The following is an 18,092-nucleotide window of genomic DNA, read 5'->3' as shown; positions in this document are numbered from 1 at the left end:
GAAATTAATTATTTAGTTCTTGTATTTTGAAAAATATACTATTTAGTTTTTATATTTTACTTTTGTTAAACTATTTAGTTCCTCCATCGAAATTTTTCGTTAGTCAATGCTAGTAAAACTACTGTCTAGTCTCTCTATTTTAAGGAAACTAATTAGTTGATTTTTATATTTTAAAAAATACTATTATTTAATCTTTTTATTTTAATGAAACTAATTAGTTAGTCTTTATATTTTGAAAAATATAATATTTTAAACAATACATTATTGGATAAAAATAGAAATTTTGTTATGTAAAGATTAAATTTGAATTTATATTTTTTTTAAATTGTTGAAGTATTTTCATCCAATTCCCTAAAAATCTTTTTTTTTTCTTTACTGAAAAATAATTTTCCTTCATTATTTAGAAATTTAGGTAAATTGATTGACCTTTTTGTACAGACGACTTGTACTATTTTAAAAAAAAAAAATAAAAGCAAGAAGAAAATGAGGGAAAAAAGAGTGTGGAAAAAAAAAAGAAATATGGAAGAGGAGAGAGAGAGAGAGAGAGAGAGAGAGAGAGAGAGAGAGAGAGGAATAAGGGAGGGTAAGAGACATATGGGAAAGAGGATTAGGGTAGTTTAGGATAAAAAATAATTATGAGACAAACTTTTTAACGGAATCAAATTATAAGAACTAACTAATGTGTTTTCTCAAAATATATAAACTAATTAACTAATTTCATTAAAATAGAAGAATTAAATAATAGTTTAACTAGCATTAACTAATGAAAAAAATTGACGAATGAGCTAAATATATTAATAGAATAAAATATAGAGACTGAATAGTATATTTTTTAAAATATAAGAATCAAATAATTAGTATAGTGACTAAATAATAATTTACTCTTTTTCTAAATTTTATTTATACACCAAATTTCAATTGGAGGCACAAATATTCAACCCAAGAATTTTGTGACCAGTGTTAATTTATGTATGAATATTGAATACACTCAATTGATAATGAAGACATAAAAGAAAAGTCGAGGTATTTAATTAGAAAATTGACCTTTTAAAAATTTTTGAAATGAGCAAAGCTAAACATGACAAAATATTTAAGAGCAAAAATGAGCTTTCTTTTATTAGAAATTTCAACAAAATTCAAATAGTATATAATTCTCATATAACATTAGGTGTGGACAAAATGGTATTATAATCAGTCTTGTATGTATTGATTAATTTAATTTAACAAAAAACAGTATTCTATCATTATTTTTTTTTTTTTGTTGATTTTAGCAAATAAGATTTCCATTGATTATTTGTACAGGAATTGCGCTCAATTGTGTTTGCTTTGTCACCATGTCAGGTTTTATGGACCGCAGTCTATATATTCGATTAAATGTCACAATGAGTATGGATGCTGCTGCTGCGCCTACAAAATTTCCTGACCTTCCTCCAAGTTTGCGCATTTGGTTCAATGGACACAAGACTGTTTCTTCATTCTCCAAACGTAGGCTATGGTCTATTGACTTTTTTTTTTTTTCTTTTTCCCCATGTTTTTTACATTTTACTTTTCCATAAAAGTAAACTGTACTTGCTTGTCAACAAAATTACTGTTTACTTGTCAAAAGTCCTTGCCTGCTTAGGATTTCTCTTAATTGAAAAACGATGGCTAAATCCCATAAAAGGTTCACTTCAATGAGCAAGACTAGAGAACGAGGATGAATTTTCAAAAGTTGTTCCTGCAATCTTTTATTCTAATCGTTCATTTAACATTTTCTTCCTGCAGAGACACCATAGCCATAAACCAAACCCTTCAAGATGGCCACCTTCTAATCTCCAGGGAAAAGAAATTTACATTAGGATTTTTTAGCCCCGGAAGTTTCAGGTATAGATATCTTGGAATCTGGTATCACAAGCACAAAGTCCGAGAGCAAACTGTGGTTTGGGTAGCAAATAGGAACCATCCAATCAATGGCTCTTCAGGAGTTCTCTCCTTTAATCAATATGGAAATCTCATTCTCTATAGCAATCATAACCAGACAGTTTCTGTATGGTCTGCAAATGTCTCATTGGAAGTTGCAGATGCTTGTGTAGCTAAGCTTTTGGATTCAGGAAACTTGATTTTGGTTCAAGATAGAAGCGAAAGAATTGTGTGGCAAAGCTTTGATTATCCAGCAGATACTCTGCTGCCAGGGATGAAATTTGGGCTGAATCATAAAACAGGTCATCACTTATTCTTAACATCTTGGAAATCAGCAGATGACCCTGGAAATGGAGACTACAAGTTTAAGCTCAATCCAGCTGGATCACCACAATTCTTTCTCTACAGTGGTATAAAATATTATTGGCGAGGTGTCCCATGGCCATGGAAAAGTTTTGCACATGCCTGGAACTACAGTTTTATCAACAATGAAGATGAGACATACATGGCCTACTTTCTTGCTGATGCTTCTGTTATCCTGAGAATAGTTTTGGACCATTCTGGATTTCTTAGGCAGCTGACATGGCATGAAAGTTCTGGAAAATGGAAGGAATGTATCTCTGAACCCACGAATCAGTGTGACACTTATGGACGTTGCGGTACCTATGGCAAATGTGATGCTGACTATAATCATGGAAAATTTGAATGTGATTGTTTACCTGGGTATGAACCCAAGTACCTGAGGGACTGGCATATTCTGCGAGATGGGTCAGGTGGTTGTCTCAAGAAGCGACTAGACTCTTCCCCATTATGTGGGTACGGAGAAGGTTTTGTTAAAATGACACATATGAAGATTCCTGATACGTCAGCAGCAGTCTGGGTGAGCACGAACATGCATCCTATGGACTGCGAACAGAAGTGCAGGATGAATTGTTCATGCTCTGCATACTCGATCGTAGATATTGTTGAGAATGGAACTGGTTGTTTGATATGGTATGGTGAATTAATGGACACTGTGGAGAATGTGAAAGATGGATACGATTTTTATGTTCGCGTTGATGCCATTGAATTAGGTAATGTTTTCTATTGCCTGCACGAATTTTCCATTATTATGCCTTTGTTTTCTAACGTTGTCCCACTCACACAGCTAACATGGCACAAAAGTCAAATGGATTTCTTGAAAGGATGGATATGCTGGCTGTTTTAATAGTATCTATTGTTTCAGCCTGGTTTGTCATCATCTTAATTGCATATTTGTGGCTTAAGAAGAACAGAAAATTGGGTAAGAAACAAGATTGTATGATGATGAAATATCTTTGTTTCATATGAAATTTAAAGTGTTCTGGCTTTATTTTGTTGAAAACAGAGAGGAAGAAATGGCATGAAAGATTGTTTGATACATATTACAAGGATACCTTGGAGGCAAATGAAGTTGGAGGTAGAATCAGTAATCCAGAGATTGCATTTTTCGATCTTCGCACAATACTTACTGCCACCAATAATTTCTCTCTAGCTAACAAACTAGGACAAGGTGGTTTTGGCTTCGTTTATAAGGTATATATAGTTTCTCAAAATGCTGTACTTGTGCATATAGGATCTGTTTGGCTTTGTTGATGGAGTTGGTATTGAGAAAAACACATCCTAAAATATGTTAGTTAATGGAAAAATTATTCAGACTAAGCTTACTTTTTTAAACATAAATTTTTTAGGGTCAATTATCTAATGGACAGGAGGTGGCCGTGAAAAGACTATCCAAAAATTCAAGGCAAGGACTGGAGGAATTCAAGAATGAAGTTATGTTGATTGCAAAGCTTCAGCACAAGAATCTTGTGGAACTCATAGGATGCTGCATTCAGGCAGAAGAACCAATGCTAATTTATGAATATTTGCCAAACAAAAGCTTGGACTCATTTCTTTTTGGTTAGTCCTAGCATTGTATTCCACTAGTTGTTAGTTAAATGTGTTTGAACAATATGACATAGACAATAGAATCTAACACGGGCTTTCTTTTAGATGAAACAAAAAGGGCAATCCTAGATTGGAGAAAGCGGTTTGATATTATTGTTGGAATTGCTCGTGGGATCTTATATATTCACCAAGATTCCAAGTTAAGTATTATCCATAGAGATTTAAAAACAAGCAACATTTTATTGGATGCAGAAATGAGCCCGAAAATTTCAGATTTTGGCCTAGCTAGAATCTTCAAAAGAGACCAAATTCAAGAAAAGACGAGCAGAATTGTTGGAACATTGTAAGTGTACCTGCAGACTGAAAAGTGTGAAAGAAAGCGTCATTGCTATTTGCTAAGAATACCATTCTTGCATCAAATAAACTGGAATGAGCATTATGACTATTGTTTTATGTTTTTCATTTACAGTGGCTACATGTCCCCAGAATATGCAGCCTTTGGCAGATTTTCAACTAAATCAGATATCTTCAGTTTTGGAGTCATACTATTAGAGATCATTACGGGAAAGAAGAGCAATGGCTTCTGTCAAGAGGAATCTTATCTATGCTTGATAGGGCAGGTAAGTAAAATAAGCTTTTGACATACTTTACCTTCCAAATTATTAACAATATATACGAACTTTATGTGTATAATTCATCTGCTATGAACCACATAGATATGGCAATCATGGAGCGAAGGGGGACCACTGGAGATAGTTGATTCATCCTTAAAGGAGTCGTATTCTCCTCATGAAGTATTGAGATGCATCCAAATTGGGCTCTTATGTGTGCAAGAGGATGTATTTGACAGACCAACCATGTCAACAGTCGTTTTAATGTTGAATAGTGAAATTACTCTTCCTTCTCCTAAACAACCTGCATTCTTTTTTAGAAAGTCTCATAATAATTCTAGCTCATTAACAGCAAAAGAAGAATTATGTTCAGTGAATGAGTTGACAATTAGTGATGTTGTAAGTCGATGAATATATTCTCTCATTGAATTTTTGCAACTTTCAAGCTCGAGAATAAACGAATTGTTGTAATCCCTTAATATTTGACAAAAGAATGACCAATAAATTAAAATATATATATATATATATATTGAGATTATATTATCATTGAATTATTTTGCTTTTCTAGGAGCTCACAGTGTAATTCTTATGGTGCCCGAGTAGCTGTTGCAATCACAGTTTTTTAACAGATGAGTCCTTCTGTCCATTTTTGCACTGCGTTGGCTATTTTTAATTTATTCATTCTCTGCAGGAAATGGTGATAAATTTGCGTTGATTCTTGCGTGATTGTATGTGCAAATTCTATTCGCCCATAAATAGTTATTTTCTTTTCTCTGGTGTTTGTACGGATAAGAAAGAACTGTTGCTGTTTGTACTATGCTCATGAAGGAAATTCAAGATTTTTTTGTTGTTCTTTTGCTGTCCTCTTCATTTTTTTTTTTTTTGTGATTTTCTTAGCTTGAATCATATGTGCTATATTGAGAGATAGAAAGAAAAAAAAAAGCTCCCCAAAGTGATGAATTGTGTATGCATGGCTTGAAGATTTTTTTTTTTTCCTAGTGTTCGCAGTGTGAGAGCAGTTGAGGTTATGAACTGCCACAACCATTATAAGCGTCCATATTCTTAATAGAAATAAAAGAAAGTTGTTCAGAAAAGTTAGCTTTCAGTTGAAGAAGGTTGTGATTGGGGCGTGCGGGAGGAAGAGAACTCTAAGATCAAATTTTCAATTTCATCCCTCTCCAACTATCCCTCCTTGCATGGACTTGGATTTCAGCCAATCTCACCCATATAAAGAAGGTATGCGAAGAAGTCTTTGAATTATATTACAGAAAAACTAGCAATACATCTGGAAGAGCTAATACCAAACTACCATAGTTTATATTTAAAGAGGTCCATAAGAAAGAAAATTAAGAAAATTAACCATCTTTCAAAATTGTTGATAAATTTAACAGAATCAAATCAAATTGATTTGATTTTATATGGTCTGCTGAAAAATTAATTTGTTTGGTTCTATTCTATTTTTTCTCTAATTTAATTTAGTTTGATTCGGTTTAAAAAAAAATTATTCAATTTTTTGGGTTTTCATCGTAAAGTGACTGATGTCACCCTAGCTCTGTTTTTGGGAACAATTTCTTTTTCCCAGGATATTCCGAAGTCTCTTTGAACCCAATCAGTTTAGCTTTTTCGGATTGGAGTATAAACACCTAGGGATGAAGTTTCAATACCATATGGATGACAATCTGTGAAGCACCGAAACTCCAATCACTAGCATTTCCCCTTGTCGAAAACGTTTTCGAAATAATAATGGCAATATATGCCCATGATAGTTTGGCCGTGTCCAGAAAAATCAAAAGATGGAAACCTAGACATAGCATGTAGCTTACGATTGGTATTTGTAAATCCTCCCCGCAAAACCCATTGTGAAGCAGCCCAAAGATAGCATTAATCTCGTCTTCTTTCTCGTGCCTGAACTTGTTAGATTGATTAGCTGCTTCGCTGGCATCGTAAAGTAGTTGGAGTCTCGTCAGTGATGTTCATGGTGGGTAATGGGGTTGACGAGAAAAGAAAAACATGAGAGAGAGAAGAATTGTGCCATATACTTTTTTAGTTTTTTATTGCTCCTTAGTTTGTTTCCTTTCTAATTTATTTTTTTCTTTTTTTTTTAATTTTCAAAACTTAATAAAATATAACAGATTATAATAAAATAACAAGTTCTAAAATAATTGTATTATCTACTTCTAATATACTTATTCTAAATTTCTTTCTCAATAATTAAGCAAGCCAAATCAAACAATACTAATAATATTAATAATAAAAATAAATGAAAATGCTAACAGTGATAAGTTAAACATAATTAAATTGTAAATGTAATAGCTTTATTAGTTGTAAATTAATTACATGTATTTATCTTATTTATGTATTATTTTATTTAATATTTATAAATAATGCCATTTATTATGCGTTTCCTATGTTTTCATTTCCTATATTTTTAAAAATAAGGTTTCCCTGAGTCTGTTTCATTTATGTGCTACATAGATGACAATAGATAAAATACTCTATTTGAACTCAAATTTAAATGTGATTAATACCTTGAATGCTTAAATCTCTGCCAAATTTGTATCTTTCTTTTAAAAAGATTAATGAAAATTTATAGAGAGAAAAAGAATGATCTTAACATGTTATTCAACGACCTCGAAAAGGCCTATGATAGAGTACGGAGAGAAGTTTTTTGATGAGTGCAAGAAGAAAGAATTTCATCTCAAATACATAAAGGTCATTGAGTGGTGGTCACAGGTTTAAAAACAATCGGAGGGGATACAGACGAGTTCCCTATAATAGTGGGTTTACATAAGGAATCCACTTTGAATACTAATTTTATTTTAGTTTTTGGATGAGCTAACCAGGTAATGTCCTACGTATTTCTAGATATTATTATCTTAGTAGATGAAATTAGTGAATGAGTTAGTTAAAATTAGAGTCGTGAAGAAAAACTCTTAAGTGTAAAAGTTTTAAGCTAAGTAGAAGTAAAACAAAATATATTCGTTGCGAGTTTAGCTCTCATACAAGTAATGGAGGAAAGATTCAATGAGATGGTTTTTTGATGCTAAAATGTAATTAATTTAAGTATTTTGGTTCTGTCATCTTAAAGAATAAAGTAATAAATAAGAATATAACTCATAGGAGTGTATTTTAAAATATATGTCTAATAGCACAATAACAAATAAGATTAGAAATAATATTCACATCGGCCAAAAAATGAATGTATAATATGGAGAGATGGTCGGTTAAGATGGCTTGATCATGTCCTACACAAAGCATTGAATACCCCAATAAAAAAGTATGAGAAGAAGATTCATAATTTTTAGGCATTGATGCAGATTTGATTTCAAATAGCCTAATGGCAAGAATAAATCCATATAGCTAGTTGAATTTAACAAGTAGTTGTTGTTATATATTTTTATTAATCTCATATTTTAAATTTTTAATAAATTTATAAAAATATTTAAATTATATTTTTAATAATATTCTAAAATTTATAAAATAAAATTAAAAATATATATTTTTATATTTAATTAATAATTTATATAAACTAATTTAATGATGGATACTTAATATATAAAAATCAAATTTAAAAAATCATTTAACAAATAAAATCCATTACAAATATGATAATATACCATTGATATATATATATATAATTCAAATTTGTTTTATTAAAATTAAATTGAATATTTAAAAATACCCCATCTGCCATGATCCATATCCGAGATGGAAATTCACGTTCTAGGTATTCTTCAGGTATTCTCAAGCTAGGCAATATTTGATAATTTGAGAAATTTTTATACATTAATCAGTCCACCTTGCGAATTTATCATGGTTTTCAAATTCAGCCAATCATTGAATCGGTGAAAGGTACAACATGACCCAGAAGCATTACACATTTCTGAGGATTTAACCCAAAATCGTTTAGAGTGGAGAAAGCGAATTCATATAGCCGACCACATATTTTTTGGATAAAAGTTGAGTTGAGTTGAGTTGAGTCGAGTATTGAATCGGTGAAGGGTTAAAGTCTTAATGTTAAACAGAGAGAAAATTATTAGTAATAATAATTTATTATAATTAATATTTTTATATATTTTCTAAATAATTACAAAATGAATTTACTTAATTTTTAATGTGTAAATATCTTTTCAAAATTAATTTAAATTTCAATTAAAATTTTAAACAAAAATATTTAATTATTTATAATCATGAAAACTTAATATTAGAATTTTTATAATAATAATTTTATTCATACCATTAAAAAATAAATGTTAATATAGTAAAATTTTATATATTTTTATTATTTAAAAAATAATAAAATTAAAAGTAATTCAATTTAATATATTAATAAAATAAATTATTGACACCGTTAATTATTAAGTTACAAGTGAAATTATGAATTTTCAATTATATTTTTTCAATTTTTATAGATTAATCACTATTAATTATTTTATATTAATATAATTTAATTTCAGTTAACAGAAGAAATAATTTATATAATAATTTAGTGGCACACTCACACTCTTGCAATTTTTTTTTTAATTGAGTTACTGTTTATATCGGTTTATATCGATTTTCAAGAACTATCATTTTTCAAGAAATTAAAATTTAATAATAAAATCAAACCGAATTAAACTTTGATTCTCAATTAAACTGATCCAATCAACCAATCCGAATTTAATGACCATGGCATTTATGAACTAAACACTAATATCATATTTTACATATTAATTGTTTTGAGTAATTTTGGATGATGAAATTAAAAATTTTAGGTTATAGTTTGTGATTTTTTAATGAATAAATATTATTGGCATGATGCAAGTGGTTAGTCAATATATTCTTGAGCTGGTGCAAGTGTTTCTACTAGAGGTGAGTATTCGATTCAAATCGAATTGAACTAAATTAAATTATGAAAATTGAATTATATATTTTCGAAATCAAACCGAATAGAATTGAAATCGATGAAAAATCAAATTGAATCGAATCGCTCTATTTCAGTTCGGTTCAAATCGATCAGTTTTGATTTTTAATTATTTTTTAATTTAGACTTAATTTTCAAGTTATTTGATCTGATTTTAATCTTAGTTTGAATCTAATAACCATTAATTAATGAAATTAAATAATTTATATATGTAAAATTACATACAATTCATAAATTTTTCATAAAAATAAATCAATTTAAAAATCAATAAACCTATTTAATTTAGTTCACTTTAATTAATTTTTTTTCTTTTCAAAATTAAATTAAACCCAAATAATTAAAATTTTTATAATATAAAATTAAATTAAATTAAATTATATTAAAAAAAAATTAAATTATTAAATTAAAATAATTTAATTTAATTTATCCAATTTAAATAGAATAATGATCACCCACACGACCAACTCCAGTCATAAAGCCTCCATTTTGTCTTCATTGCTCTGTCTCACAGCTATTATTTTTATTTATTTTAGGAAGTAGGGATAACTACATGACATAAGCAATTATTTTCGGTGGGAAAAATATTACACGCAACTTTATATCAGATAAAAAAAAAAATTTACCTTTTTATAAGTATTTTTATAAAAATTATTAAATTTTAAATTTTTTTTATAAAATTTATTAAATTTTAATTTAATTTAATAAAAATTACTGCCATCTAAAATTAAAAAATTTTTAAATTAATATATTGATCGATTAACTATTTTATAAATAAAATTATCTTATTTTATTAATTTTTTAAAAAATTAAAAAAAAATATGATATCTAAAATATATTTAGTTACCTCTTATTATCAAGTCTCTTTCTTTTTTTTGTTTATTTTCTATCAATAACTACTAATTAGGTAATTTTATTTATAAAATAATTGATAAATAAATAAATTAATTTGAAAATTTTTTATTTTTAATTACAATAATTTTTATAAAATTAAATTAAAATTTAATAATTTTATAATACCATTCATAAAATTAATTCATTATGTGTAATAATTATCCATCTATATTATTATTGCTTACAGTGAATTTCAGTCAAAGAATTTCTCCACTAGCACTGTCTTAGTTGATTTTTGGTATTCAAAGTCATGGGCTGTGGAATAATAGTCTTCGGCAACTTAACCCCTAATTAGGGCTAAATTTACTCTTGCTTATTCAATTATTAGTCAAATTTTACTATGATAACTAAAGAAAAATTGTATTAAAATAATAAGGATATTTTTTTCTAAATTGTACTATAATTAATTAATTCTTTTTTTCTTATACAGGAACAACTTATTATTAATCTTAAACTATTTGGATTAACTTAGCATTAATTTTAAACTAATTAGGATCAGCTATATTTTTTCGTCATTAAGCTCAATTAGAATTAGGTCCGCATTAATATCCAAGACTTGTAAATAGTTTGATACCATTACTTTCCCCCGCGTCATTTTAGGTTTTCTCTTTCTTTTCTCTCTCATTTCTTTAATATTTGCTACATGCATTCTTTAGCGGATATAGTCATTTCTAATCTTATTCATCATTGTGTTATTAGACATCTATATTAATATCTGTATTTCTGTCACACTGACTACGATATAGATGCTCAATGTTCACTCATGTACAACATTGCTAGTCTAGCCACTGTCTTATATGACATAACTTTTGCTTTGTTGGGAATCTTCCGATTATACAATACATTTGTCACACTCCTCCGTTTCATCTATTTTATGTTGATCCTAAGAGATATACACTCATCTAAAACTCTATTATTTTGTATGATAGAACAATACTTCAATTCTTGCATTTTTAAAAATCTATGATTTAATATCTTTCTTTTGGTTTTATCAGTAATTAGGTCTCATTTACTTTTATCAATTTAATCATTAATTGAGGATTTAAAAGTAGTTTAATGAGAGATTAAAGTGCTAATAATATTGAAATTTAGGACTGAAAGTGTGCACAATGATAAAATTTAAAGATAAATTAGAAATTCATACTGAGAGTTATTAAGGTATTAACAATAAAAATTGAAAAAAAAAAAAAAAAGATGGAAGTATATGACAGAATCAAATTTTACGAGTTAAATAATATATTTTCAAAAACATATGGACTGAAGAGTTAATTATGCTTTCAATGACTGGACTAAGCAACTGGGCTAAAATTGTCGATAACTTAAATGACAAATAATTATACTTTTTATCAAAAAATTATGAAGCGACATCAATCTAATGGAAAGAATACTTACTCCTACATGACAATTACTTATTATTTTTTTATTCATTTAATTTCGAGTTTAACTTAAACTTAAAATTTTATAATTTTGAAAATTAATTTTAATATTACTGAGTTAAAATTTATTGATTAAATAATTTTTATTCATTCTTTAAATTCACATTTTTCTAAGAAGAAGACGAAAGGGGTAAGCAACAAGACTTTTTTCAAATTTTGAGTCATGGTTTGATCACAAGAACATAATTAATTGATCATATTGATTTTTTTTTTCCAGAGTCGTGGTTTATACAACAAAAAGCATTGGGGGTCAAAACATAAACATTAACTTGTAAAAGTCCAGACAATGAGAGAATTTGAGATGTAAAACATTTTCAAAATTGTACATTTATGTCAACAAATCCAATAATAATAATAAAAAAAAATCTCAGAAATCGTAGCTCGTTAATGAATTTTCTTATATTAATTCAGTGTATTATAACCAAATTCCACAATCAATCAAGAAGAACATAGAAACATTATGGATTCTCACAAATCGTTTCTTCAATGTTTTCTGCTTCTTCTTGTAATCCTGCACTTCACTGTTTCTTCTTGCAAAGACACCATGACCATAAAACCAAATCATTCAAGATGGTAACCTTCTGATCTCTAGAGAAAATAATTTTGCATTAGGATTCTTTAGTCCGGGAAGTTCCAGGTATAGATATCTTGGAATCTGGTACCATAAAGTCCGAGAGCAAACTGTGGTGTGGGTAGCAAATGGGAATGATCCAATCACTGGTACCTCAGGAGTTCTATCAATGGACCTCTATGGAAATCTCATTCTCTGTAGCAACCATGACCAGAAAGTTCCAGTATGGTCTACAAATGTGTCAGTGGATGTTACTGATACTTGTGTAGCTCAGCTCTTGGATACAGGAAATTTGATTTTGGTTCACGACACAAGTAAAAGAGTTGTGTGGCAGAGCTTTGATCATCTTACAGATACTGTGCTACCAGGAATGAAACTTGGGTTCAACCGAAGGACAGGCATGCAACACATCATGAAATCATGGAGATCAGCAGATGACCCTGGAACTGGAAACTTCTCGTTTCAGATCAACCCCAAAGGATCCCCGCAGGCCTTTCTTTACGTGGGTACAGAATACATTTGGCGAGGCTTTACTTGGCCCTTGAAAAGATATGCAAATGCATCTAATGTCAGTTTTGTCAACAATGATGATGAGATATACCTGGCCTACTATATTTCTAATGTTTCTCTTATCGCAAGAGTAAAGTTGTACAATTCAGGACTTCTTAAGAAACTAATATGGCATGAAAAAGATGGCAAATGGAAGGAATTTTGGTCGGCACCTATGTCTCTGTGTGATCCTTATGGGCATTGTGGCACCTATGGAATTTGTAATCCTCATGACCATGGCCTTGTATTTGAATGTGGTTGTTTACCAGGGTATGAACCCAAGTTCCGGAGGGACTGGAATATTCTGAAAGATGCATCAAATGGGTGCGTCAGGAAGCGGCTGGATTCTAAATCAGTTTGTGGACATGGAGAAGGATTTCTGAAAGTGGCACATGTTAAAATACCTGATACTTCTTCAGCAGTTTGGGTTAGCATGAACATGAGTCCGAAAGACTGTGAAAAGGAATGCAGGAGGAATTGTTCATGCTCTGCATATGCAAGCATAGAAATTGCCAGGAAAGAGACTGGTTGTTTGACATGGTATGGCGAATTGACGGATACAATACATAATAAGGAAGAAGGATATGATATTCATGTTCGTGTCGATGCAGTCGAGTTAGGTAATACATACTTTCCTGTAACAAATTTTGAACATCAGTTTTACTATCAGGTGACAAATTGGCTAAACAGACCTGCATGAATTGTCTATGCTTATTTTCTATTATTATGCCTTGCCTTTTAACTTCTTTTCCCTACTAATACAGCTGAAATGGCCAAAAAATCGAATGATTTTCTTAAAAGGAAAGATATGTTGGCCATTTTGGTAGTATCAAGTGTTTCAGCCTGGCTTGTCATTGTCATATTGGCATATTTGTGGCTCAAGAAGAAGAAGAAGAAAAGTGGTAAGAAACAAGATTTTATATGATGTTCTCTGCCTTTTCTATGTATATTTATACTGCTGATATGAGTAAGCATTGTGGCTTCACTCCTTTTGATGGCAGTGAGGAACAAATGGAACAAAAGATGGCTTGATGCAAATAGCAAAGCGTACTACAAGGATACTTTGGTGGAAAATGAAGTTGAAGGTAGCATGAGTCATCCAGACATTGCATTTTTCAATCTCAGAACAATACTTGCTGCGACTAACAATTTCTCCCCAGATAACAAACTAGGACAAGGTGGTTTTGGTGTGGTTTATAAGGTAGATGCATATACTTTCTTTGAAAATGTCTCAAAATTGTGTACATTGTGAGATTTGAAATGTCCAAATGTGATTGCAGGGTAAATTGTCTAATGGAAAGGAGGTCGCCGTGAAAAGACTATTGAATAATTCAGCACAAGGAACAGAAGAATTTAAAAATGAAGTTATGTTGACTGCAAAACTTCAGCACAAGAATCTTGTGAAACTCATAGGATGCTGCATTCAGGGAGAAGAACCTATGCTAGTTTATGAATACTTGCCAAACAAAAGCTTGGACTCCTTTATTTTTGGTAAATCTTGTGTATATCTTACTCTATTTCCTAGCATTGTATTCCACTAATTGTCTGATTGTATCCGTCTAGCTTGGCACTGATTCAAAAGGAAATTTTTTTTACAGATGAAACAAGAAGGTTGGTTTTAGATTGGCCAAAACGCTTTGATATTATTGTCGGGATTGCTCGTGGAATCTTATATATTCACCAAGACTCCAGGTTGAGAATTATACATAGAGACTTGAAAACTAGCAATATTCTATTGGATGAAGAAATGAATCCAAAAATTTCAGATTTTGGCCTGGCTAGAATCTTCAAAAGCAACCAAATTCAAGAAGAGACAAAGAGAATAGCTGGAACATTGTAAGTATTCCTATACAACCAACAACAAGCCATAGATCATTGACATAAGAAATCTTTCTTGTGTCAAATAACTGTGAATAGGCATTATAGATGACTATATATATTTTTTCTCATATGCAGTGGGTACATGCCTCCAGAATATGCAGTGTTTGGAAAATTTTCAATAAAATCTGATGTCTTTAGTTTTGGAATCTTACTATTAGAGATCATTACAGGCAAAAAGAATAATAGCTTTTGTCAAGAGGATTCTTACCAAAGCATGACAGGGGAAGTAAGTTAAAAGAAGTTCGAATTTATTTTAACAATCACTGAATTTTGCATTGATTTCCTATATGGTATAACACTGTAATTTGTGTCGATTGATTTTCAAACTATCACAACTTATGTTAGACGATTCTTCTCACGTATGCTGATATTATGAATACACAGATATGGCATTTATGGAGAGAAGGGAGAGCCTTGGAGGTTGTTGATTCATCATTGAAGGATTCTGGTTCTCCTGATGAAGTGTTGAGATGCATCCAGATAGGGCTCTTATGTGTGCAAGAAGATGTATTAGACAGACCAACAATGTCAGCAGTTGTTTTAATGTTGAATAGTGAAACTACTCTTCCTACTCCAAAACAGCCTGCATTCATTCTTAGAAAGTCCAATAATAATTTTAATCCATCAGCAAAAATGGATGGATTTTGTTCTGTGGATGAAGAAACAATTACTGAGGTTGTATGTCGCTGAATACATTATCTTTCATTGATTGTACATAAATTTTAGTAAGGATGTATAATATGCTTTTTATCTCAAGAAGAAACAAAAACATGTTGTGGAACCTTAATATTCATTAAAATAATGAGCAATATAAACGATCGGGCTCAAACCACTAGAGGAATTATCCGCTTTGGCCATGAGCCTCACGGTTTTGTCCCATAGGTGGAATGGAGAACTTCCCAGGAGGTCAAAGGTCCCTTAGGCAAATCCCACATCGACAAAGCATGGAGTTGGTCTTGGGTTCAAAAAGTAATGATATATAAAATGGGGGAACTAATCACTAGAGGCGCCTTTTAGGTGGAATGGCCTGGAGAGTTGGAAGAACTCCAGGGTTAAGCGTGCTCGCTTGAGAGAAATCCTAGGATGGGTGACCTCCTGAGAAGTTCTCCATTGCACCTATGGGACAAAACCGTGAGGCTCATGGCCAAAGCGGACAATTCCTCTAGTGGTTTGAGCCCGACCGTTACAATTGGTATCAGAGCAGCTCGCGTGTCCTCTTGGGCGATGGTGGGGCAAACCTTAGTGAGGACACTGAGTCCTAAAAGGGGGGGGGGGGGGGGGAGAAAGGTCCCTTAGGCAAATCCCACATCGGTAAAGCACGGAGTTGGTCTTGGGTTCAAAAAGTAATGATATATAAAATAGGGGAACTAATCACTAGAGGTGCCTTTAGGTGGAATGGCCTAGAGAGTTGGAAGAACTACAGGGTTAAGTGTTCCCGCTTGAGAGAAATCCTAGGATGGGTGACCTCTTGGGAAGTTCTCCATTCCACCTATAGGACAAAATCGTGAGGCTTATGGCCAAAGCAGACAATTCCTCTAGTGGTTCGAGCCCGATCGTTACAATATAGCACTGAGATTATGGGGTAGCTTATTTCATCTTGAGTTTTATTTCATATTTTTTTAAGCTAAGGTTAAATTTGGTAGCGTAATGTAATGCAATGTAATCAGTTATGTAATGCAATTAAAGTTATAATATAATATAGTTGTCATTATATTCCTATATTAAGTTTCAAAATAAAAATATAAGTAATGTAATGTAATGATATTTTTAATTTTAATATTTAATTATCGTGTTAATGATAAGGGGTAATTATTTCAATTATTGGTAGTTGAATGATAACGACAGCTAAGTAGTGGTGACGACAGCAGTGATTAGATGGTTGATGTAACACCCCTAATTTTTTTAAATTTATTAATTTATGGATAAATATTAATATTTTATTTAAATTTTAAGAAATTATTTGAAATTTTTCGGGTTTTAGAAATTGGGTTCGATTTTTTGAAAATATAAAACTTTGATGATTTTTTAAAAATTAATTTAAAGACCACGTGGCAAAACGAAAAATATATTTGGATTCTATGGATTTTTCTAAGTTTTCTAAAATTTTTTTCGGAAATTTTGGACCTCGTTTTTAGTCCCAAGGCAGAATAAAAATTTAATTTCGGGTACCCTGAATCGAACCGGCCGAATCGAATCGGACCGGATTGGACCGGCCGAATCGGGCCAGCTCCTTCTTCTTCTTCTTTTTCTTCCCGCGCGCGTTTTTCTCTCTTCCTCTCTTTCCCGTTTTCTTTCTCCTCTCACCTCCCCTCGCCGGCCAGCCGCCACCCCAGCCTCCCCACCTGGCCGGCGCACCGCCCCAACGCCTCCCCACCACAGGCCGGCCTTCCAAGTGGCCGGAAACGACGCGCGAAGCTCCTTTTGCGCCCGCGCGCTGTTTTGGCTTCCCGACCGAAATCAGGCCGATCCGGCCACCGATTGGGCCTGGTCTTGTGTCAAACACCATCTACACATCGAGAGCTTTCCATAGACACCAAGAACACCAAAATCCATTGAGCGGTTTGTCCAATTTTTGTTCGGGAAGTTTTAGCCCATTTTGACTTTTGGGCTAAATTTCTCGCAAACCGTGGAGCCCACTAGAAAACTAAGAGTACCAGAGCGCTCCACTCGTCGAGAGCTTCGTGGCAATATAAATTTCAAAATTTTTCAACACCGTTTTCCGTGGATCCCACGAAACTTCGTAGTGTTTTTCCTAGCATTAAATGAGCTTAGAAAATTCTGCAAAAAAATTTTATACTAACCCCCGTGTTGTGGGCTTCGTGTAGGTACCTTCAATTCGCGAAAATTCGACAGTTGTCCAGGTCTGTGAATTTCCGGCCAGACAGACCGGCTACTGAAAAAGTCTTGGAATTGGATCGAGATTTTGGCTACCCCACCATTGTCAGACGTCCCGAGCGCGTCCCCAGAGTCAGAATCGGCATAGGTAAACCTGAACCTTGCTTTTTCGTAATTTTCTAGTGCTTAAATGGGATTAAAAATCCATAAAATATTTGTGGTAGCTCAGAAAATTATGATTCTTTTTACATTAGCCTAGTAATATTGCTAAGGACCGCGGAGCAAAGTTTTAGAATTTTTAGAGTTTATTTGGGTAGTTTTTGCAAAAAGGGTCAATTATAAGGACTAAACTGTAATTTTACATATTGTGATTGATGACTGTTTGGATGGGCCCAGGAGGGGGTGTGTGATATGATTGAGTTGTGGGTGTATGGTTTGTAGATATAGAAGTGCATTTTAAGCCCTTTTGCAGGTTGAGTAGGTCCTAGGTATAGGGGAGACTCTGCCGGATTTTCTGCACGACTGATGATATCTTTGATCTTTTTCTTAGTTTGTATTGAGTCAAATTTATTAAATAATTATAATAAAATTGTCAGGTGAGCCGGGAC

The 18,092-nt window shown here is 31.8% G+C and overlaps 1 protein-coding gene across 1 annotated transcript; it reads left to right on the top strand.

Annotated features, from left to right (window-relative positions):
* The first annotated feature begins 1,523 nt into the window (after positions 1–1,523).
* LOC110633869 (uncharacterized) lies at positions 1,524–15,339 on the top strand. Its single transcript, XM_058139050.1, is given in 15 exon segments — positions 1,524–2,972; positions 3,047–3,181; positions 3,266–3,453; positions 3,609–3,819; positions 3,913–4,150; positions 4,277–4,427; positions 4,524–4,882; positions 6,635–6,709; positions 12,202–13,388; positions 13,533–13,667; positions 13,770–13,969; positions 14,049–14,259; positions 14,367–14,604; positions 14,725–14,875; positions 15,034–15,339. Coding segments are annotated over 15 exon segments (5,061 nt in total). The 5' UTR covers positions 1,524–1,696.
* The last annotated feature ends 2,753 nt before the right edge of the window (positions 15,340–18,092 follow it).

The sequence above is a fragment of the Hevea brasiliensis genome, chromosome 17 (genome assembly GCF_030052815.1).
Source record: "Hevea brasiliensis isolate MT/VB/25A 57/8 chromosome 17, ASM3005281v1, whole genome shotgun sequence".
Lineage (NCBI taxonomy): Eukaryota > Viridiplantae > Streptophyta > Magnoliopsida > Malpighiales > Euphorbiaceae > Hevea > Hevea brasiliensis.
Note: the sequence above shows the minus strand (reverse complement) of the source record. Positions and strands in the feature narration are given on the sequence as shown.